At 45.8% G+C, this 23,148-nt stretch overlaps 1 protein-coding gene across 3 annotated transcripts in view; it reads right to left on the bottom strand.

Annotated features, from left to right (window-relative positions):
• Positions 1–23,148, bottom strand: part of SLC26A9 (solute carrier family 26 member 9) — a 736,991-nt gene that overhangs the window by 257,883 nt on the left and 455,960 nt on the right. For all 3 annotated transcript variants that reach the window (XM_040337624.1, XM_040337625.1, XM_040337626.1), the window contains 3 exons: positions 13,347–13,424; positions 13,033–13,128; positions 1,884–1,990 (listed from right to left, as the gene is read on the bottom strand). In XM_040337624.1, coding sequence (XP_040193558.1) covers positions 1,884–1,990; positions 13,033–13,128; positions 13,347–13,424 — 281 coding nt within the window. The remainder of the gene's footprint in view (positions 1–1,883; positions 1,991–13,032; positions 13,129–13,346; positions 13,425–23,148) is intronic.

The raw sequence follows: 23,148 nt of genomic DNA, 5'->3' as shown, positions 1-23,148 counted from the left end.
CCGCTCAACAACTGCAAAACCCCCCCAGGAGGAACCGGAGCGCTGTGTGTCTGCTTAAGGGAAGAGAGCCGACACATTATGTGCACAGGTGAGAGGCACCCCCCCCGCTCAACAAATTTAATGCGCCCCCCCCCCCCCACTCAACAACTTCAATTCGCGCCCCCCCGCTCAACAACTTTAATGCTTTAATGCGCCCCCCCCCGCTCAACAACTATGACCCCCCCCTCGCTCAACATCTTTGCCCCCCCCAATTCTCGGCTTCAGGGGGCCCCTTCAACACTCAAGCCCAGGGGCCCCAGCCACCATAAGTCCTGCCCTGCCTGTCGGGATCTTGAGGTGGTTATAGGAGTGCAACCACAGTGTATGCTGTATCTATCTTCACACAATGTGAGTTTGACCATTGTGGTGTTTTTAACTTTACCATATTAAAGCCAAGTTACACTAGAGCTGCTTTGCGCTCACTTATTTTTTGTGTTTTGTCTAGATGTGTTCCTGCCACCCAGAGTGAGTGAGTGAGTGAAAAACGTATATAGCGCTGCACATGCGAACTGAATCGCCTCTGGGTTCCATAGAGATCAGCAGCACCCTTTGACTTGTCTAATTATCACCAATAGCCAGCTGGAGGGGATATACCAAACTGTTGATCAGCGCATCTGCTAGTTTTTTCTTTTGTGTGTATTTTTTGTCTTTATTTTATATGCAGGAGAAAGGGCTTCCAAAAGCTGCATTGCAAGATTGATAAGGTATGCAATTAAAGCAGCATTAATCCCAAGACCCCCTGCTGTGAGTTGAATGCGGCTCATATGTGAAACAAGCCTAAGAAAAAAGCGTAAAAATATGTTTAAGTTCAAAGGGAAGGGATCAGTGATCAGGCACTAAATGTAATCTGCTATATTGGGTGAACTCGATTTTTTTCAACCAGACTATGTAACTTTATCAGGTTAAGATAGAAAATAGTAGCTGTGTTGCCAAAAGAAGGTTTGGTGAAAAGGAAGTGTGTCATAGTATGATAGTTGTGTTGTGGTCTGTTCAAGGACCTGTTATTGTTGCCTAGTTATTTGACGTAGACTGTTTCATTGATTCAAAATATAGTCTATTCTATAATTGGTATTGTGAAGGCTAAATTGGTGTAGTCACGTAGCAAGGGGTTAAATTCCTGTTATATATTGAACAGGTTATGGTTAAGAGCCCATGGAAGACCCATGGCTATTTCTTATTCTTTGAACGATAAAAAATTAAAACTGACCTGTCTTGTGTAATGAATTATGGCACCTGCCTCTAATGTTAAAATTATTATTTTTGCAAAGGATGGGAAATTAATGTCAGAACATGCTGTCAACAACACTGAGGCCCCATAAACACGAGAGGATTATCCGCTGGAAACGGTCCTCCGGACCGTTCCCGCGGATAAATCCTCTGGCGGATTTTGATCTGATGGTTGTACTAACCATCAGATCGAAATCCGCGCAGAATCCATCCGCGGTGACTTGTCGCGCCGTCGCTGCGATGATGACGCGGCGACGTGCACGACACTGGAAGATAAAGACTTCCACGCATGCATCGAATCATTACGACGCATGCGAGGGAGAGGAGCGGACGGATTGATCCGGTGAGTCTGTACAGACCACCGGATCAATCCGCTGGACAGGATTCCAGCGGATAGATTTCTTAGCATGCTAAGAAATTTATATCCGCTGGAAATCCATCGGCCGGAAAAATATCCGCGGAAATATATCCGCTGGGCCGTACACACCACATGGAACTGATCTGCGGATAAATCCCAGCGGATAGATCTGGTGGTGTGTACGAGGCCTAATACAACCTAATATGCATTATATACCATCTTTTTGAAGGAAAGCAAAGATAATTTGAAAAATACTCACAATTGTGTATTGAATATGACAACCAAGACAGAAAAGCCCACACCGACAGCTACTCCATATGGAAGCCCAAGGATGAATGTAGAGAGGAAACTCACAACCCAGACACACTACAGGAACATTAAACAATCCTTAGTTAGCAATGAAATACAAATATAAATGCCAACATTATAAATTACAGCAACTTCTCTTACTTGTTCCACTGGACTCTAAACATCAACACTAAATAATTTTAGTTGCTTCCCTAGATCAATAAATCAAAATCTGCTATATGTCAGGTCTAACTTGCTTTTATAACCATACACATTTCAATAGTTACCAACTGTGAATATTTCAGGATATTGACAGGATAGAATTATATTTCCTTATTTCCCTAATTATTTGGTTTCTCAATCTCTTAGCTTAGTTAAGTTATACATCTGGGTGTTATTTTACTGTATATGCCTTAAAGTGGTTGTAAAGGCTGAAGGTGTTTTACATTAAAAAAAAACTTTGTGCTGCAGGGTCCCCCATCCCCCTATCTCCCTACCTGAGCCCAATCTCAATCCCGTGATGTGCACCAGAGCAGTGGCTTTTGCTGCTGTCTCCCTCCTCACTGGGCAGATTGATAGCAGTGGGAGTCATTGGCTCCTGCTGCTGTCAATCAAACACTTTGTGACAAGGGAGCACAGACAAGGAGTCAATGGACACAGACAGGGTGGCTCAGGAGCGAATCTGCACGAGAGTCCCTGTCAGGAAAGGTTCCTTCCGCTGGTGACACTGCCTGATATTTGGCGTGCAGTACTGTGGTCCACCAGCAGGTGTCTCCTGGCACTCTGGAACTGCCAGTGGAGCTCTCCCCTGGTGGTGGTATTATGTGATCTTTGGGCCGCAGTACTGGCGTCCACCATCGGGGGGTTCCTGGCAGTGTGGGGCCGACATCTTCTGCAATTAGGCGTCACCTGAGACTGATTGCAGGAGATGTGTACAAATACCTGGCAGTGACAATCATACTTGCCTTGGTATCTCTCCATGCGCCCTGACCAGCTCTGCATCTAAACCTGATCCTGTCTGTAACCTGAACCTGGAATCCTGTACCCTGTGCTTTGTACCTATACCTGTTCCCCCCTGTGATCCATCCGTCCTCTCCTTGTCATGTCTGTTTTCCCTTTCCCCAGCTGCTGACCTCCCATTGACGATCCTGGCCTGGCCCTGTTATAATTCTGGTTTTCCCCATTACATGTACATATTGGTCTCTTACTGTTATTTATGGGTTATGTTGGTATTGGTTGTTGTGCACAGTGTGGTATTGGAGGTTTTATTTTTATATTTCACATATCTTTAATAAAATTATCATATTTTCACTTAAACACGTCTGGGTTTCCTCTGTTGCAGTCCACACAGTTCTGGTCTTATCTGATACGTGACAGTCCCCGCCAGAGGCGGCCCGTCCATTAAGGGTGCATGAGTGCCACACCCCCTGTCCATCTGCCGCCTCCCCTATCCATGCATCCGTCTCCTTTCAGGACAACGGCGCATTGATTTCAATGCAGAGGGGTCTTTTTATGAAGCACCAATTAGATCCAGAGGATCTAACAGGCTTCAATATAGGGTGGCCTTGGGTCGCAAAGGGAGCACTCCCATCCCACCCAGTTGGGTTACAACAGCGAATATTTGCTGTTGTAACACTGATCCTCCTCTCGGCCAATCGGGAAGCAGGCTTTGACACCACTCACCCGATTGGCCAAAAGAACAGGTGATCCTATTGGATGCCTAGGAGGAGGAGGGGGATGCCGCCATGGATGCCACGACTTGGAGTCGAGCTGAGCCTTGTCACGCTGCTTGCCACATGCCGCCGTGGAGGAGAGGACTCTGAGCCACGCCGAGCCACTACACGCTGCCTGCCACCCGCCACTATGGGGGTAAGTGCCAGAAATGCCGCTCAGGGGGGGTAGTTGTGTGCCCCCCCCCGAGAAACAAACACCAGCTGCCACTGGCCCCCATAGAAAGCAGATTTCTATGGAGGCACTCACTAGAGAGGTGGACCAAGGAGCAGGGCCGGGCTCCTGATAAGAAGAGGATCGGAGCTGCTCTGTGCAAAAACACTGCATAGAGCAGGTAAGTATGACATGTTTATTATTTTAATGAAAAAAAGCACTTTGTTACTTTCTTCAAGGTCTTCTCTATTAACACTTCTGCAAACTATACTGGGTCTCTCCCATAACTTAGCTTCACCTAAATGCAAACAATTCAGTCTATTTGTGGGGCTAAAAGGCAAGTTATCCTTAAATAAAAGACGATGGAAGGCAGGCACTGTCATAGAGGACATGTGCCAATGACAAATAATGGAACCACCAATTGCCCTGGTCGAAAGTGCCATGACCGGAAAGGGGGCGTCTGCCCCCTATGAGCATAGGCCTGTATGACGGTCTGCCTGATCCACCAAGAAATGGTGGCTGACGAGACAGCCAGGCCCCTTTTGTGGCCCGACACAGACACAAAAAGTGCATCAGATCTCCGAAACTGAGTCATAGCAGGCAGGTACCATGCCTAAAGAATGAAGCGCAACCTCCTTAGGAAGCACCGGCCAAGGACATAAGGATGGAAGAACAAAGTCCTCATTCGGGTGAAAGGCCAAAACCACCTTCGGAAGAAAGGAAGGTTGTGGTCGCATCACCGCCCTATCCATATGGAGGATCAAGTATGGCGATTTGCAATGCAAGGCTGCCAACACAGAAACCCTTCTGACAGAAGTAATGGCCACCAAAAAGGCCACATTCAGAGATAGTGTCAAGAGAGGAATTTCTCTGGTGTTTACAAAAGGAAGGTTCCTGAAGAACCGAGAGCACCAGAGTCAAAACTCATGGGGGAAGAGGTGGGTCAAGAGGAGGGAAGTCATGACGAAACCTCTTGCACACAAGGTACCCACCAGAGAATGGGCCGCGAAAGGCCACTAAAAAGACACAGCCAAGGCTGAAATCTGCCCCTAACTGGTGCTTAAGGCAATTTCCAGATCCACTCCAGGCTCTAAAACCAGCAGAACCCTGGACACCCAGAAACGTCTGTGGACGGCACCCCATCTTTTCGCACAAAGAGATGAAGGCCTTCCAGGTGCGATGGTAGATCCTCCTGGAAGAAGACTACCTTGCCCTCAGCATGGTTGAGATGACCGAGTCGGACAGACCCCGGTCTCCTAAAACCTGGCTTTCAATAGCCACGTCGTAAAAGCCAGCCACTGTACAACAGGATGAAGTATGGGACTTTGAGACAGAAGGTCCTCCCGCATTGGCAACTGCCAGGGTACATCCGCCACCTGGTGCCCGAGATCAGCGTACCAAGGACGCCAAGGCCAATCTGGAGCGATTTGAATCATCAGGATCCCCTCGGCCTCCACACTGTGGAGCAGCCGGGGAAGCAACTACAATGGAGGAAATGCATAAAGTAGCCGATACTGACCCCACAGGGCCACCAACGCGTCTGACGCGACCGTACAGGGATCACTAGGCCTGGCCACGAACTTCAACACCTTGCAGTTGAGACGAACGGCCAGGAGATCCATGCCCTGTGAGCCACACCTCCTGCAAGGGAGTTGAAACACCTCCAAATGCTAAGACCAGTCACCCTGGTCCATTATCTGGTGACTCAGGTAGTTCGCCTGCCAGTTTACCTGATGGTAGACCTAAGCCACAGCCGTAGCGTAGCCCAGCTAAATCCTGATCTGGCAACCTTGCAACTACCTCGACCACGAGGAAAAGCATAGCCAGATCGCCTGGAGTTCTAAGACATTGATCGGTAGACGGGATTCCGCTAGAGTCCAGTGACCCTGGGCTGCCCGGACCCCCCAGACGCCCCCTCAACCCGTGAGGCTGGCGTCCATTGTAATCACTGTTCACTGGAAGGGAAGAAACGACTCCCCCGATCGAAGAGCCAAAGATCTCAATCACAGATCTCAATGACAGATTCAGACTCTGACTAGGTGGCTTACCTGAATCTGACGATCCAGAGACAAAGGAGATTTATACCACTTGGACAGTATCTCCCTCCGCAAACACGAGTGTGGAACTGGGCATACCGTACCGCCGCAAAGGAGGCAACCAACAGGCCCAGGAATCGCATGCAAAAACGGAGATATGACCGATTGCATGATGCTAACAGCCACACTGCAGACTGAAGAGTCTGCAATTTCTCCAGGGGAGGAAAGACCTTCGCCACTGAGGAGTCCAGAATCAACCCTAGGTACACCAAACGCTGAGTTGGAACTAAGACCGACTTCTAAACGTTTAACACCCACCCAAAAACTTGGTGGTCTGACTGGCTATAGACACATCCTCCTCTAATTCTGAGCCAGAATCTGCTCTCAGAAGAAAGACGTCTAAGTAGCCCACGATGGTAAAACCTCACTGTCCCAGCAAAGCTAGGATCGGTGCGAGCACCTTGTGAAGACACTTGGTGCTGACGCTAGACCAAAAAGAGGAGCCACAACTGACAGTGGTCCTCCCTATCGTGAAGCGCTTAAACCTCTGGTGACCTGCGCAAAGTGTGGTCTGCAAGTATGCGTCATTGATGTCCAAGGATGCCAGAGACTCCCCCGGATGGAGCGCAGCTACCACTGAACGAATGGAGTCCCTGCAGAAACAAACCAACTCTCATAAAGGCATTTAGGGCTTGGAGGCCCAAGATTGGATGGACCCTGTCCGTCTTCGGGACCAAAAACAGATTTGAATAGAATCCCCGAAACCTCTCGTCCTGCGGGACAGGTAAAATAACCCTGCAGCTTAGCAAGTCCTACACTGCCCCAGCAAGGCAGACCAATGAGCCGGAAGGAGAGAGACATGAGGGAAGAATCTGTTCGGTGGATAGGAAGAACCCTATCCAGTACTCCGAAGAGACCACCTCGCAGACCCACTGGTCAGAGAGCAGGGCGGTTCACCGAGCTGAGAACCTGCAAAGCCGTCGCCCCACGCATTAGACGGGCCGGGGAAGGCTACATACATAGGCGGGTGTGGGTGCATCCACCAGCTGAGCCTTTGTCGGCCTGGGAGGATTTCCCCGCGGGCCCTGACTGACGACAAAATACCGCCTCTGAATGGGGAATGAAGGACCCGCCACACGCGCGGCCCCTTTCCCCAGGTGGACTGTGGGAGGAGAATGCTCTCACCCCCAGTGACATCTTGATAATGTCATCCAACAAGGTACCAAAAAACCTCCCACCCCTGAAGGGTAAATCAGCCAGGGCTCTTTTGGATGCTTGGTCAGCAGACCAGCATTTCAGCCAAATCAGACGGCGCAAAATCATCGCCGAAACAGAAGCTCTGGGCATCGAGTATGCAGCATCCCGTGCCACATCACAGACCTATACAAGGCCCTGGACCAACAGCCAGTCTAACAAATTAGGGAGGGAGCTGGTGCTCCTCCGCAGTCAGGTTCAAAACCTTCTCCACTTTGTGCAGTGTTTCTCAATTCCAGTCCTCAGGCCCCCCCCCCCCAACAGGTCAGGTTTTCAAGATTTCCATTATTTTGCACAGGTGATTTGATCAGTTTCACTGCCTTAGTAATCACCACAGCCTTTTCATCTGAGGGAAATCCTAAAAACCTGACCTGTTGGGGGGGCCTGAGGACTGGAATTGAAACACTGACTTAGTGAGTGTCTGAGACACCAAGGGTGAGGCCACAACAGGCCGCGATGCAGACCCCAGCATGGTAAACATGGAGCGGGTCAGCGCCTCGGACCTACTATCAGTAAGGTCCTTGAAGGCAGGTGTCCCCTCTATAGGGAGAGCAGTCACCCCCATTTAACCGGGTACAGGGGGCCACTACCTGAGGAGATCTGTTTTTTTTAAACTCTCCTCAAAAGGGGTACCGAAACCCCAGGCGCTGAGGAACTACAAGGACTTCTGCGGCCTTTCCCATTTCTTATTAATGAACTAGTCAAAGAAAAATGTAAGGAAAACCTTCACAGAGCAGCCTGAATTGTGCGCACAAAAAAAGACAGAGCCCTCAGACGAAACCTCCACTGCACCAGGCAGCATAAGGGAGTTCCATACTACTCACTGACAAGTGCTCTGCACATCTGTCTTTGGGGTGTGGGAGGAAACCGGAATACCCGGAGAAAACCCACGCAGACACAGGGAGAGAGCATGCAATCTCCAGGCAGTTTAGTGTCGAAGTCCAGACTCTAACTCGTGACTCTCCTGGTGCCAGGTGAGGGAATCAACCACTACACCACCGTGATGCCCATACCAACCCAAGTGAGGAGTCCCCCTCACAAGGAAGGTTCTGGTCCACATACACAGACAATACAGAACCAGGGATGTAACAGCCAGTTCCCAGTCTGTGACAGAGCAGTCCCTAGGGGATGGTGGGGGGAGGGGGCACTATTTATCCCTCCTTAACACCCGCACGCTGCTCCAACAAAGTGTCCATGAACTGCAGGTGCAGGAGCTCCAGCAGCCACCCCTGGCATGTTTTGAGAGGAAAAACAAGACACTGACTCCATTAGACAGCTCTCAGGGACCCATTTCAGACCTGAAGAAATCCCTCCCTCCATGCTGCGCTGACTGGGGGTTACCCAGGGGACTCACCAATCACCGGAGGAGACCGTTCAGCGCCACTGCCTACCTTTAGAACACAGCGTGTGCTTGTGGGGAGAAATGCTGTGAGGTAAAGCTGCTCAAAACACATGAGGAGATCTGTGCTGCGCGCTGATAAGCTTAGCACTAGAGACAAAATCACCTCCAAAATGGCCACCGAACGCCTCGGGGCAGGAACGGCCACAGAAACATGGCCGTCCGCAATAGTAAACTGCGTCATAGCGCGGCCACAACAAAATGACTGCCAATGGGAATTCCTTATGGAAGCAGCAGGCTACAAAAAAATGGCGCTGGTGCCGAGAAAATGGCGGCAAAATGCCGCGACGTGACTGAGAAGGCCTAAGGAGGCCCTTCCAAGCAAATATACCCCCCCCCAAAAAAACACAGACCAGACACCCAGTGCTGTATCCTGGCCTAGGCCAACAAGGCCGCACGGAAAGATTTCCCGCCGGCTTGTGCTACACTGTTAGTGTAGTGCCAGTCTTATGGGCCGGACTGGCTTTCGGTATGCGGGCGGCCGGCATTCTGCAACTGTGTGTGTGTGGAGGGGGGGCCTGCTTCTAATTTTGACTGTCCTATCATCCTGGACTACAAAAACTTCCTCACTGTGCTATGTTTTCTGCTGCACCATTGGCATGGTTATATCTTCTAAGTCCTCTCCAAAAAATTATCAGAAATGTTTGCTTAACCACTTAAGGACCGCCTCCTGCACATTTACGTCGGCAGAATGGCACGGCTGGGCACAAGCATGTACAGCTCCGTGACCGCGGCCGTGGGAGTCCCACGATCGGTCCCTGGAGCTGAAGAACGGGGAGAGCTGTGTGTAAACACAGCTTCCCTGTTCTTCACTGTGGCGCCGTCGTCGATCGTGTGTTCCCTTTTATAGGGAAACACAATCGATGACGTCACACCTACAGCCACACCCCCCTACAGTTAGAAACACAAATGAGGTCACACAACCTGTTCAGCGCCCCCTTGTGGTTAACTCCCAAACTGCAATTGTCATTTTCACAGTAAACAATGCATTTTTAATGCATTTTTTGCTGTGAAAATGACAATGGTCCAAAAAATGTGTCAAAATTGTCCGAAGTGTCTGCCATAATGTCGCAGTCACGAAAAAAAAAAAATCGCTGATCGCCGCCATCATTTTTTTTATAACAATGCAATAAAACTATCCCCTATTTTGTTAACGCTATAAATTTTGCGCAAACCAATCAATAAACGCTTATTGCGATTTTTTTTTACCAAAAATAGGTAGAATAATACGTATCGACCTAAACTGAGGAAAACAAAATTTGTATATTTTTGGGGGATATTTATTATAGCAAAAGGTAAAAAATATTACATTTTTTTCAAAATTGTCGCTCTATTTTTGTTTATAGCGCAACAAATAAAAACCGCAGAGGTGATCAAATACAACCAAAAGAAAGCTCAATTTGTGGGAAAAAAAAGGACACCAATTTTGTTTGGGAGCCACGTCCCACGACCGCGCAATTGTCAGTTAAAGCGACGCAGTGCCGAATCGCAAAAACTGGCCAGGTCCTTTACCTCAAAAGTGGGAGAGAAAGAATTAGTCAGAAAGGAATACGGATAAATAGGACTGCAATTTATTAATTATCCACATAAAAAACACATTAATTAACACAGAGGTGCCAGTATCTCCACAGCACTAGTAAAATTAGACGTTAGTCTAAGCAGGACAGGTGGCCACCACAGCCATAAACACAGCTTACATACACCTGCAGGAATCAATCAAAGAGCTGGGGCATGATAAGAAATATCACAGGGCTGGATTGAGGATAATATAGCCACAGACAGGGCTGTGAAGCTAAGTACAGTTCCAGTCAAATTCTATCACCAGTTCACAGAGATCTATTCCACATAGAGATGAAGTACCAAATAAGCCATAGTGTGATTTCTGGAGGAAAAATAAATATAAGACGGTGTCTTATTTTCGGGGAAACACGGTAGATAAAACTACAATTCAGTGGTGGACGACAGCAAGTGAATCATTTGAAAGCACTGCTAGTTGGCAGTGAGACGTGTGATTAACATGTAATAGGATCTGTTTAAGCCAAGCAAGGATTGCTGTGGAGGCTGCAGTCAGCAAAGTGTACCATAAGTCAGTACAGGTGAAAAACAAGATCACAATGTCACAAAAACTGCTTATTGCTCAGATCTTACCACCCTTGGAAGATTGTCCGTTTCTGTAGATTACAGGGCTCCCTCTGGTTACAAAAGCCGGCATTTCTGCAAGTTCCTCCAGCAGGAGGGTAAGAAGTGCACCTTCAATTGAGGTCCTCGGCATACAGCAACCAGGGGATTGAGTTCCAGGATTTGATTCCAGGGTGGATGAATGCCTTTGTGAAGAGGCCAGTAGATCAGGGGTTGACAAATTTGCTTGGAATCTAGGAGCCAGCTAAAAAAGTTAGGAGCCAGAAAACACGCCCTGTCCCGACGAGCTTGCGCGCAGAAGCGAACACATACGTGAGCATCGCCCGCATATGTAAACAGTGTTCAAACCACACATGTGAGGTATTACCGCGATTGGTAGAGCAAGAGCAATAATTCTAGCTCTAGACCTCCTCTGTAACTCAAAACATGCAACCTGTAGATTTTTTTAAACGTCGCCTATGAAGATTTGTCGGCATTCCACGAGCGGACGCAATTTTGAAGCGTGACATGTTAAGTATGAATTTACTCGGCGTAACATTATCTTTCATAATATTAAAAAAAAATGGGGATAACTTTACTGTTGTCTTATTTTTTAATTAAAAAAAGTGTAATTTTTCCCAAAAAAGTGCGCTTGTAAGAGCGCTGCGCAAATACGGCATGACAGAAAGTATTGCAATGATCACCATTTTATTCTCTAGGGTGTTAGGTTAAAAAATATATATAATGTTTGGGGGTTCTAATTAGAGGGAAGAAGATGGCAGTGAAAATAGTGAAAAATTACATTAGAATTGCTGTTTAACTTGTAATACCAACGGCCACCACCAGATGGCGCCAGATTACACATCTGGTGATAATAACTTGTAATACCAACGGCTCACCACCAGATGGCACCAGCTCACCAAAAAAAAATTTTTTTTTTGTTTTTCCCCCCTACCAAGCCAAGTCGCCAGGACCCTATTTCTAGTCGCCATGGCGACCTGGCGCCCGGGATTTGTCGAGCCCTGCAGTAGATGGCAGTGTAGATAGGCAATAAAGAGTCAGGTCCTTTACTTGCCTAAAGGTCCGGGTCTTAAGTGGATAAAGTAGAACTATAGGCAACACTTTTTTTTTTTTTTCATTTTGGATAGAGTAAGGGAGGGTTATAGCCCCTGTCAGTTTATTTTTTACCATCCTTGTCCCATTGCAGAGATTTCCCTTCACTTCCTGCCCCATAGCCAAAGAAATTGAGAGGTAATCTATGCAAATTAAGGGAATCCATTGCCCCCCCAGGCCCTCAGAACCAGTGTTCCCACTCAAAGTGGGGCAGGTCTAGGGACAGAAAGGTCTTAGACAGAAAGCGACGTGGCCTTGACAGGAAGGGGTGGGTCATGTTTAAATTAGGGGGTGCACAAGTTTAGTCAGGCCTAGGGCAGCACAAAACCTAAATACACCACTGCAGACACCCCACAGCCCCCTGGTGGGAAAATTAGCACCCCCACAGGTCCACCCCGGCAGCAATAGACAGCTACGGGAAATATGACAGAGAGCAGGGAATGGAGTACAGGAGGACCCCCAAACCCCAGGAATGCGCAGCTGTACCAACCTGCCTAAGCGGGAGGGACTGTACTTACCCGTTCACGTGAGGACCCACTGAGGCATTTCTGACAGGCGAGGTAGCTGTCGGCCTGTTCCACTGTGAGCGAGACAAACCCACAGCCCAGTCATATGTGGACCTCGAAACAGAAGCTCACAGGCCACCCCAGGAGTCATGGGGTATGTCGTGGCAGACCCAGGTTCTTTGCAAAGGTGTGCTCACGCTCACAGGCCGGACTGAGTAGACTACAAGGATCTATAATACCCAGCCTGTCTCTCAGCCGACAGTTGATAGAAGATTCTTTCATGAAAAAAATAAAATACAATTTTCCTCAGGGCGCTGGGCCAAAGGGAGCCATATGTCCTTCTCCTTGTTAGGCATAAAGAAACTGAGGCTGCATACTGCAGGGAGGAGGGTTATGTCTGGAGGGACTGCTCCCTGGGCAGGGCTGTTTCAACTCAGATAATTAAATACATGTTACTTTAACAAACATGTTTCAGCCTAGTCCTCTCCTGTGAACAGGAACATAACCCACTTGTCAAGATTTAAGGAGCTGTGTCCGTCCATGGACGATAAGAGAAATATATGTTTGTGGTTTAACTAATCTTCAGTCATAAAATGTGCATGTTAACAAAAATAATGCAAAAGCAGCCCTGGGAGTAGAAGAGTTAATGAATATTTTTTTTGCTTATGTTATCATCAACACACCATTGAAGGAACCTCCGGCATCAGCGACCATTTTAAAGCAGGCTATGCACTGTATATATTTGTTGCTGTGATAGTGCAGAGGGGCTACATATGTATGACCAAGTAGAAGGTCTACTAAAGAACTTACACAATCAAGTTTGCTTTTGCTCCAAAGGTAGAAAGGGTCAGCAAGTTGCTTCAGAGAATTCTTAAGGTTAACTGCTATCAAGGCTCCTAGAACAGACTGGAGAAAAAAGCAACACTGACTTAGATGTTATGCAATACAATGTAAAGAAAAATTATTGAAGATTAAACCAATGCATGTGTGATTCAACTATTTCTCTACAGAGCTTGATAAAATGCTAATATTATCTTTCTTTTATTGGCTACTGTATGTTTCTATCTTCACACTACACACACAAAAACAGCAGCTATGAAAAGAATAGAGAAAATCAAGCATACCTTGGGCAAGGGTTGTAAATAGGTACCAAGAGACAGCATAGTTACCATGACCACCATCATGACAAAGAAGCTTGACATCTGAGGATAAAGAAACACACACATAAACATACATAAATTGAACCAACAGACTTTCACAACTAGGCTTAAAGCACAACCAGGGCAAAATAACATCATGCTTAAAGCAATATAACATTCATTTGCCTCAAAAGCAACCCCCTGGCAAGCAGACCAACGTCTATGTTCTGAAAATATGCGTGTTTGGATTCTAGGGTTAATACAACTTTTACTATACTTCCAGGCCACTTAAATGTAAGCACTGCAGGACTCATGCAGGTTAGGGATGAGCTTCGTATTCGAGTCAAACTCATGTTCGACTTGAACATCGTATGTTCGATCATTCGTCGAATTACGAATGTTTAGGGCTGTTCACGCCAAATTCGAGTGTCGTGTCTTCACAAAGGCAACACACTACACAAGGCCGATCTTCAGGCGGCCTTTTATATTGTGGGGCGTGTACCAAACCCCCTGAGCCATAATTGGCCAAAGCCACCCTGGCTTTGGCCAATTATGGCTCTCCGTTTTTTGCACGCTGTCATTGGCCAAGCATGCGGGTCATAGTGCATGCTTGGCCAATCATCAGCCAGCACTGCGATGCAGCAGTGAATTATGGGCCATGGTCCATAATTCACTGCTGCATCGCAGTGCTGGCTGATGATTGGCCAAGCATGCACTATGACCCGCATGCTTGGCCAATTGCAGTGTGCAAAAAACGGAGAGCCATAATTGGCCAAAGCCAGGGTGGCTTTGGCCAATTATGGCTCAGGGGGTTTAGTACATGCCCCACACTATAAAAGGCCGCCTGCAGATCGGCCTTGTGTAGTGTGTTGCAGTGGTTAAGAGAGAACAGAGAGACAGAGAGCTTGTCATTTTTTGCAGGCAGGCTAGTCAGTTAGAATTACAGTGTGTAGAGGATATATATGCATTCCAGGTGTTGTGTATATATATTTATACACTGTATAGTTTAACTAGATCCGCTTGTCCTAATTTACTGACAGGCAGGCAGGTGATTGTGCTAGCTGCAGTATTTTCACGTGGTGTACTGTCTGTGTCCTCTGTACAGTGTGCACCTAAAGCTACGTCAATAGATTTTCTGGTGTTTCTAATATTAATTCCTAAAGGCAGTAGAGCTGCACGATTCTGGCAAAAATGAGAATCACAATTATTTTGCTTAGAATGAAGATGACGATTGTCTCACGATTCTCTAAAAAATGCATGGTGCTTTTGTTAGCATGAATTTTTGTGATTTTTTATTTTATTTTATTTACACGCACAGAGTATGTGCCTTGCTGCAGAACAGCCTATTAATTTTAGAATAAACTGCCTGCCATCCTTCAATAGCACCAAAGTCCATGGGCCTTTTTTTTATTTAATTTTTTAATGCCGCTGCATCAAAATGCATGGTGCTTTTGTTGGCATGTATTTTTTATTTTTGTGATATTTTTTTTTATTTGCACACAATTAGCCAGATTCACGTATCTTTATGGCGGCGTAGCGCATCCCATTTGCACTATGCCGACGTAACATAGTGAGGCAAGTACTGTATTCACAAAGCACTTGCCTCCTAAGTTACGTCGGCGTAGCGCAAATGGCCCGGCGTAACCCCGCCTAATTCAAAATAAGCAGGTAGGGGGCGTGCTCCATGTAAATTACCCATAACCCCATGTAAATGAGGGCCGTTTGTATGGCGCATGCGCGCGCATGCTCAGAATCACGTCGCAAATACTCATTGCTTTTGACGTGAACGTAATCTACGCCCAGCCCCATTCACGTACGCTTACGCAAACAACGTAAAATTTGATGGCACTTCCGACGTCCATACCTTACATGGGCTGCGCCATCTTTTTGGTGGTTTATCTTTATGCCTGAAAAACGCTTTACGTAAACAGCGTATCGGGCACAAATACGTTTGTGAATAGGCGTATCTTGCTCATTTGCATATTCTAGGCGTAAATCTACGTACACGCCCCTAGCGGCCAGCGTAAATATGCAGCTAAGATACGCTGGCGTAGGAGACTTACGCCGGTCGTATCTTAGCAACAGTTAAGCGTATCTTAGTTTGAGAATACGCTTAAAGATACGACGGCGCGGATTCGGACTTACGACGGTGTAAGTATACACATATACACATACACACATACATATAATATTTATATAATGTGTGTAAATAAAAATAAAAAAAATCACAAAAAAAATGCATGCTAACAAAAGCACCATGCATTTTGATGCAGCGGCATTAAAAAATAAAATAAAAAAAAAGGCCCATGCACTTTGAGGGGTGGCAGGCAGTTCATTCTCAAATTAATAGGCTGTTCTGCAGCAAGGCACATACTCTGATGCATCGCATAGATGTGAAGTCGAACGTTTAAAAACACAGTCAGGAGGCCGAGGGGCACCAAAAAAAACACATTTTCAAAAAATAATTTGTCATTGGGACAGAAAGAGAGGTGCTATCTTCTGAACAGATGCGCACAGACAGCAAAACAAATGTTACAGGGGTGATAACCCCTCTCTATGTTTTCCAAAAAGCTTAAAAAAATAGATTTTTTGGCTGGAGCTACACTTTAAAAAGTACCAGTTCAAAATTACAAACAGATTCTACTTAACAACAAACCTACAGTCCCTGTCTTGTTTGCAGCGCCTGTATACTGCTGTTAAAAGTATATAGGGCCAAAGGGTCTGGTAATGACCTGGGGGAGGGGAGGGCGGGGAAACCCATGCTATTTTTCTCAATGATTTTCATCCATATTGCAGACATTACATTAAAGCCACAAGCAGTTTTAAATTACTTCTAAGGCCCCATACACACGACCAAACATGTCTGCTGAAACTGGTCCGCGGGCCAGTTTCAGCAGACATGTTCGGTCGTGTGTAGGCCCGAGCGTGCAGAATTCCAGCAAACATTTGCCCGCCGGGCCTTTTCCCAGCGGGCAAATATTCCTGGACTTGTTTTAAAACAGTCCGCTGGAATCCTGCCCGCTCGGACATGTTCGGTCATCTGTACAGACCTACCGTACATGTCCGAGCGCCCGCCATCCCTCGCATGCGTCGAATGACTTCGACGCATGCGTGGAAGCATTTAACTGGCAGGCCCGCCCATGACGCGGCGACACCGCGGACACGCCCCGCGTATTGTTTACGCGCGGATTTCTGTACGATGGTTAGTACAGCCATCGTACAGAAAGCCCCGGGCAGACATGTACGGTGAAAACGGTCCGGCGGACCGGTTTCATCGTACATGTTTGCCCGTGTGTACACGGCCTTATAGTCAATTTTTTTTTTTCACTTTAAGCATCATTAAAATCACTGCTCCAGAAAAAACGACAGTATTTAAAACTTTTTTTTCCATTGATACATGTTCCCTGGGGCAAGACCCGGGTTCTCAAACCCGTTTTACGACAATAACTTGCATATTAGCCTTTAAAATGAGCACATTTGAATTCGAACGTTCGAGTCCCATAGACTTCAATGGGGTTCTAAATGTTCGCGTGAACACTCGGTCCGTTCGAAGGTTCTGGTGTCAACCGAACGGGGGTTGTTCGGCTCATCCCTAATGCAGGTCTGTCTTTGCTCTCCTCTCCCACTGTCCATTTACAAACCAGAGCCTGGGACCACTACTTGAGGTTCTAAAGGAGAAGGGAATTAATTACAGGTGGAAGTTCCCCTTTGCTCTTCAAGCTTCCTACAATGGCAAACAACATCTACTAAAAATCCTGGATGATCTACAGAAATGTTGTGAAAACCTGCAGATTGCACCATTGCACTGACTGATACGCTGAGTTCCGCTTATCTCCAGCCATCAATAATTTTCCCCTGCAGCTAAAGGCCCTAAAATGAGGCAACCCAGATGAAGAAAAACAGCTCTCCTCACTGAATTACCTGTTAACCCACTATCAATAGTTGTCCTCGTTTTTCTTGTTAAACATTGACCTGTTTTATATACACCTGGTATGCACCTTGCCTATTTTTTCCTTATTTCAAGGAGTGTTTTCTTTCTATGTTTTTTTTTTTTCTTTTTGGTTGATTGGAATTCATTTTCCACATCTCCACTGATAGGTGAGTGCCAAACAGTTTCTGCTTTTACAGGAATCCCAACAGAATACTGAAATGCTTAAATACAGTTTTTTGTCAATAGAGGGAGCTCTTCCCTCAAAATTTTATGTAAACAATGGGTTATGCTGAATACAACCAGAAACGTTAACATGCTCTTGTGCTCCTAATTCTTGATCTTCTAGATAGTCACTAGGGATGAGCTTCGTATTCGAGTCAAACTCATGTTCGACTCGAACATCGTATGTTCGATCGTTCGTCGAATTACGAACGTTTTGGGCCGTTCGCGCCAAATTCGAGTTACGTTTCACAGCCCATAATTCACTGCGGCATCGCAGTGCATTGCAGTGCATTGCTGGCTGATGATTGGCCAAGCATGCACTATGACCCGCATGCTTGGCCAATCACAGCTTGCAAAAAACAGAGAGCCATAATTGGCCAAAGCCAGGGTGGCTTTGGCCAATTATGGCTCAGGGGATTTAGTACACGCCCCACACTATAAAAGGCCACCTGCAGGTCGGCCTTGTGTAGTGTGTTGCGGTGGTTAACCACTTGACCACTGGGCACTTAAACCCCCTTCCTAACCAGATCAATTTTCAGCTTTCGGTGCTCTCACAATTTGAATGACAATTACTCAGTCATACAACATTGTACCCATCTGAAATTGTTGTCCTTTTTTTCACACAAATAGAGCTTTCTTTTGGTGGTATTTGATCACCTCTGGGTTTTTTATTTTTTGCGCTATAAAAAAAAAAAAAATTCTCGTTTCTGTCATATTAGCAGTTTTTTTTTCACACACAGCATATGCATGCCACAAATTACACCCCAAAACACATTCTGCTAATCCCCCCCCCCCCCCCCGGGTATGGCGATACCTCATGTGTGAGACTTTTACACAGCGTGGCCACATACAGAGGCCCAACATACAGTGAGCACCATCAGGCATTCTGGTGCACCCAGGCCAATTCTGACATTCCTCTGCTACATGTAGAAATCATAATTTATTTGCTAGAAAATTACATAGAACCCCAAAACATTATATATGCTTTTTTAGCAAAGACCCTAGAGAATACAATGGTGGCCATTACATTTTATCTCGCACAGTATTTTCGCAGCAATTTTTTGAACGCGTTTTAAAAAAAAAAACTGTTTTGTGCTTTAAAAAAAAAACAGTAAAGTTAGCCCAATGTTTTTGCAATGTAGTTTAGCTAGATCAGCTCTTCCTAATTTACTGGCAGGCAGGTGATTGTGCTAGCTGCAGTATTCTCACGTGTGTATTGCCTGTGTCCTCTACAGTGTGCACCATAAAGCTACGTGGTGTGTGTACTTCCTTTGTCCTCTGTAGTTTGCACCTAAAGCTACTTGGTGTGTACTGCCCGTGTCCTCTGCAGTTTGCACCTAAAGCTACGTGGTGTGTACTGCCCATGTCCTCTGCAGTGTGCACCTAAAGCTACGTGGTGTGTGCACTGTCTGTGTCTGTGCTATTTTTCTCAATGATTTTCAACCATATTGCAGGGATCAGACATTACATTTTGTGCAGGGACAGTTCTAAACACGTGCCACTTCACAGGCATACTATAGACATTTAGACTATTAGATATTTAAAGGAATTTTTCATTTTTTTTATTTAAGCATCATTAAAATCACTGCTCCAGAAAAAACAACCGTTTTTAAAACTTGCTTTCCATTGATACATATTCCCTGGGGCAAGACCCGGGTTCTCAAAGACGTTTTACGACAATAACTTGCATATTAGGCTTTAACCGATATATGTCGGCAGAATGGCACGGCTGCGCACAATCACGTACCTGTACGTGATTGTTAAATGCCCAGCCGTGGGTCGCGGGCGCGACCCGTTCCAAAGCTCCGTGACCGTGGCCGCGGGACCTGCGTACCCGATCGCCGCTGGAGTCCCGCAATCGGTCCCCGGAGCTGAAGAACAAGGAGAGCTGTGTGTAAACACTGCTTCCCCGTTCTTCACTGTGGCGCTGTCATCGATCGTGTGTTCCCTAATATAGGGAAGCACAATCAATGACGTCACACCTACAGCCACACCCCCCTACAGTTAGAAACACAGATGAAGTCACACTTAACCCCTTCAGCGCCCCCTTGTGGTCAACTCCCAAACTGCAATTGTAATTTTCACAGTAAACAATGCATTTTTAATGCATTTTTTGCTGTGAAATGACAATGGTCCCAAAAATGTGTCAAAATTGTCCGAAGTGTCCGCCATAATGTCGCAGTCATGAAAAAAAAAAAAAACGCTGATCGCCGCCATTAGTAGTAAATTTTTTTTTATAAAAATGCAAAAAACTATCCCTATTTTGTAAACGCTATAAATTTTGCGCGAAACCAATCGATAAAGCGTTATTTTGATAGTTTTTTTATATATTTTGAGGATATTTATTTATAGTAACAAGTAAAAAATATTGAAGTTTTTTCAAAATTGTCGCTTTATTTTTGTTTATAGGCGCAAACAATTAAAACTGCAGAGGGTGATTAAATACCACCAAAAGAAAGCTCTATTTTTGTGAAAAAGGGACACCTATTTTGTTTGGGAGCCACGTCGCACGACCGCGGCAATTGTCAGTTAAAGCGACGCAGTGCCCGAATCGGCAAAAGGGGCCTGGTCCTTTACCTGCATTTTGGTCCGGGTCTTACGTGTTAAAATGAGCACTTTTGAATTCGAACGTTCGAGTCCCATAGATTCAATGGGGTTCTAAATGTTCGCTGCGAACGGTCCGGTCCGTTCGAAGGTTTCTGTGCGAACCGAACGTGGGGGGGGTGTTCGTTCTCATCCCTAATAGCACTTACAGATGAGACTTTTAATTATCATAAAGTGACTTGGGCAACAAATACCCTATATTTACTATCAGAGGACGGCCCACTCACACTGGCAAATTCTAATACCAAAACACATTAAGCCAAACTTTTAGGTTTCTAGTGCAAGAGTCATTCAATGTTTATGCAGCCGAAACCCACATGGAGCATATATCATGTCTCTTGATATAGATTCCATATGCAGGATATCAGGCGGACAGTCTATGTAAACAAACCGTCACATCAAAAAAACAGTCACTTCCAGCGCTAATAGGTCTTCCAAGGTGTGATGTAACAGATATCAAATAAAATAGTGGTGTAAAAAGGTATATATGGTATCCCAAAGCTAGGTGGATGCTGCCTTCCTCAGATGGGGTTATACAAAAGGAACTACAAGAAAAACAGAAATGGAAGGCGTGCACACCTAGTGCATTACCAGAGATAATTTATTAATAATAATAATAATAATAATAATAATAATAATAATAATAATAAAAAAAAAATTGTATACAAGTGGGAAATCACAAAATGAAACTGACAAAAGGCCATAAACACAGTGCATGGACATGCACAGAACACGGGGTACCGCTAACGCGGTTCGTTGACGCACCCCCTTCCTCAGAGCTAGGCTAGTCCCGCATACCATGGGCAAGCGCTTTTATAGGAAATTGTGGAATTGAAAACTGTGTCAAAAAAGCCACACCCTCAAAGAGGCGGGAAAAAAAGGATAAAGTTTAGTTGCACCAATGTGAAAACATCATAATGTCAAGAACGTTATATGAAAAAAAAATGTTTTATTCAAATCCATGATATATTGCACATTTACTTGTATTTAGTCAGATGAATACAGGTGTAGGAACACGTATATATATATATATATATATATATATATATATATATATATATATATATAGTGACAGGAAGTCAGGTAAATCTGTGGGTGTTGTTACAGACGGGAGATACATTTCTGCCTTGTTTAGACAATACACCAATTATTATCAGGTGTCGGCTGCAGAAGTAGCCAGAAAGATTTAAGGGCATTGGAAAACTTCAGCTGTTCAGAATGAGGCAATTAAGGCCTCTATAAGTAATCCAGAGGATTATTACTGATTTTCTGCATCCCGAGGCTTTCTCAGTGAAGGAGTGCAGTGAGCTGAAATACTTCTGAAGAGGTGAGGTGCTGTTGATTTTTCTGTGTGATAAAAATCAAAAAGACTATTTGTTTTTCTGCTGTATGACCAGCAGTGTCTGCCCAGCAATAGGCTGCGCCAGAATCCATAGATAGGTTCCTGTGTGGAAGGTAGACGCCCCAAGTGGCCAGGGTTTATTTTATGTTTGATTTTGTTAATGCTGTTCGGATGCTTGCACTTGTTTCCAGCAAGATGGAAGAATAAACCAAAATCTTTGTTTTCAACCGTCTTCGACTGCCTTTCTGTATAGTTCCGTGTGTAGTGAACCCATCCAGAGGGTCACACACCCCCGCTACCGAGCTAACCCCTTACAATATATATATATATATATATATATATATATATATATATATATATATATATATATATATATATTAGAACTAGGGTTGTCCCGATACCGATACTAGTATCGGTATCGGGACCGATACTGAGCATTTGCGCGAGTACTTGTACTCGCGCAAATGCTCCCGATGCCAGATCCGATACTTTTTTTTTTCACCCGGCTAGCAGGCGGAGGGCTGACTGAAAGGGGCGGAGAGCGGGCTGAGAGGGGGTGGCTAGCAGGCAGAGGGCAGACTGAAAGGGCCGGAGAGCGGCGGCTAGCAGGCGGAGAGCGGACTGAGTGGGCGGAGAGGGGGCGGCGAGCAGGCGGAGAGCGGACTGAGGAGGCGGAGAGCAGAGCAGTCCTCCGGTATGTAAAACAGGCTACTACATACCACTAATGGAGGAGAGCTGCTTCTGCTGCTGCTGCCGCCGTCTAGTTCATCAGCGCTCGGGGGAACATACATACCAGCTTTCATTTGAAAAGCTGTGTGTTCCCCCTCGCACGTCGTCATAAATAGCCCCTCCCCCTTGTCCGGGGACTTTGATAGACAGATAACCCCCCGTCTCAGGATTGGACAGGTTATCTGTCTGTCAAAGTGCCTGGACAAGGGGGAGGGGCTATTTATAACGCGCGGCGGGGAACACACAGCTATTCAAATGAAAGCTGGTATGTATGTTCCCCCGAGCGCTGATGAATTAGACGCAGAGGCTACAGCAGTGACCAGCAGCAGGTCAGCTTTAATCATATATAAATATAATAGACCTAACTTTATCTATGGGAACAGGACAATGTGTGTGAGTGATATAATATAATGTTTACATTGCACACCATTCTTCCACTTTTGTTTTCACTTTTATTTTTCTTTCAAACAATGCAGCAGTGTGCTGCAATCAGCAGCTCCAAAAACGGATAGCCAGGGACAAGCTGTGCTTTGGGAAACCCCCAAAGCAAAAACTTAAAATTACCACCCATAAAACAAAAGGGGGGGGGGCAGCTATTTTCTTGCAGTTAATCAGTGTGCCATAATAACTCATCCATCAGGGTTCATTGGGCAAATGATTTTCACAGCAGATGCAGTGTCAGTCAGAATCGTTCATGCCCTGTAAGACCAGAGCCTGACTAAGCTGTCATTCGCTGGGGAATGCAGGCCCAGCAGCTTTCCTATTTAGTGCCCTGCAGGTGCTGTGCATTTGGGGACATACAGCTGCATTTGGGGACCAATGGATACATTTTTAAAAAAGTATCGGTATTCGGTATCGGCGAGTACATGAAAAAAAGTATCGGTACTTGTACTCGGTCCTAAAAAAGTGGTATCGGGACAACCCTAATTAGAACTTTAGGACCAACAGGCGACACCGTC

Source organism: Rana temporaria, chromosome 2, assembly GCF_905171775.1.
Source record: "Rana temporaria chromosome 2, aRanTem1.1, whole genome shotgun sequence".
Classification (NCBI taxonomy): domain Eukaryota; kingdom Metazoa; phylum Chordata; class Amphibia; order Anura; family Ranidae; genus Rana; species Rana temporaria.
Note: the sequence above shows the minus strand (reverse complement) of the source record. Positions and strands in the feature narration are given on the sequence as shown.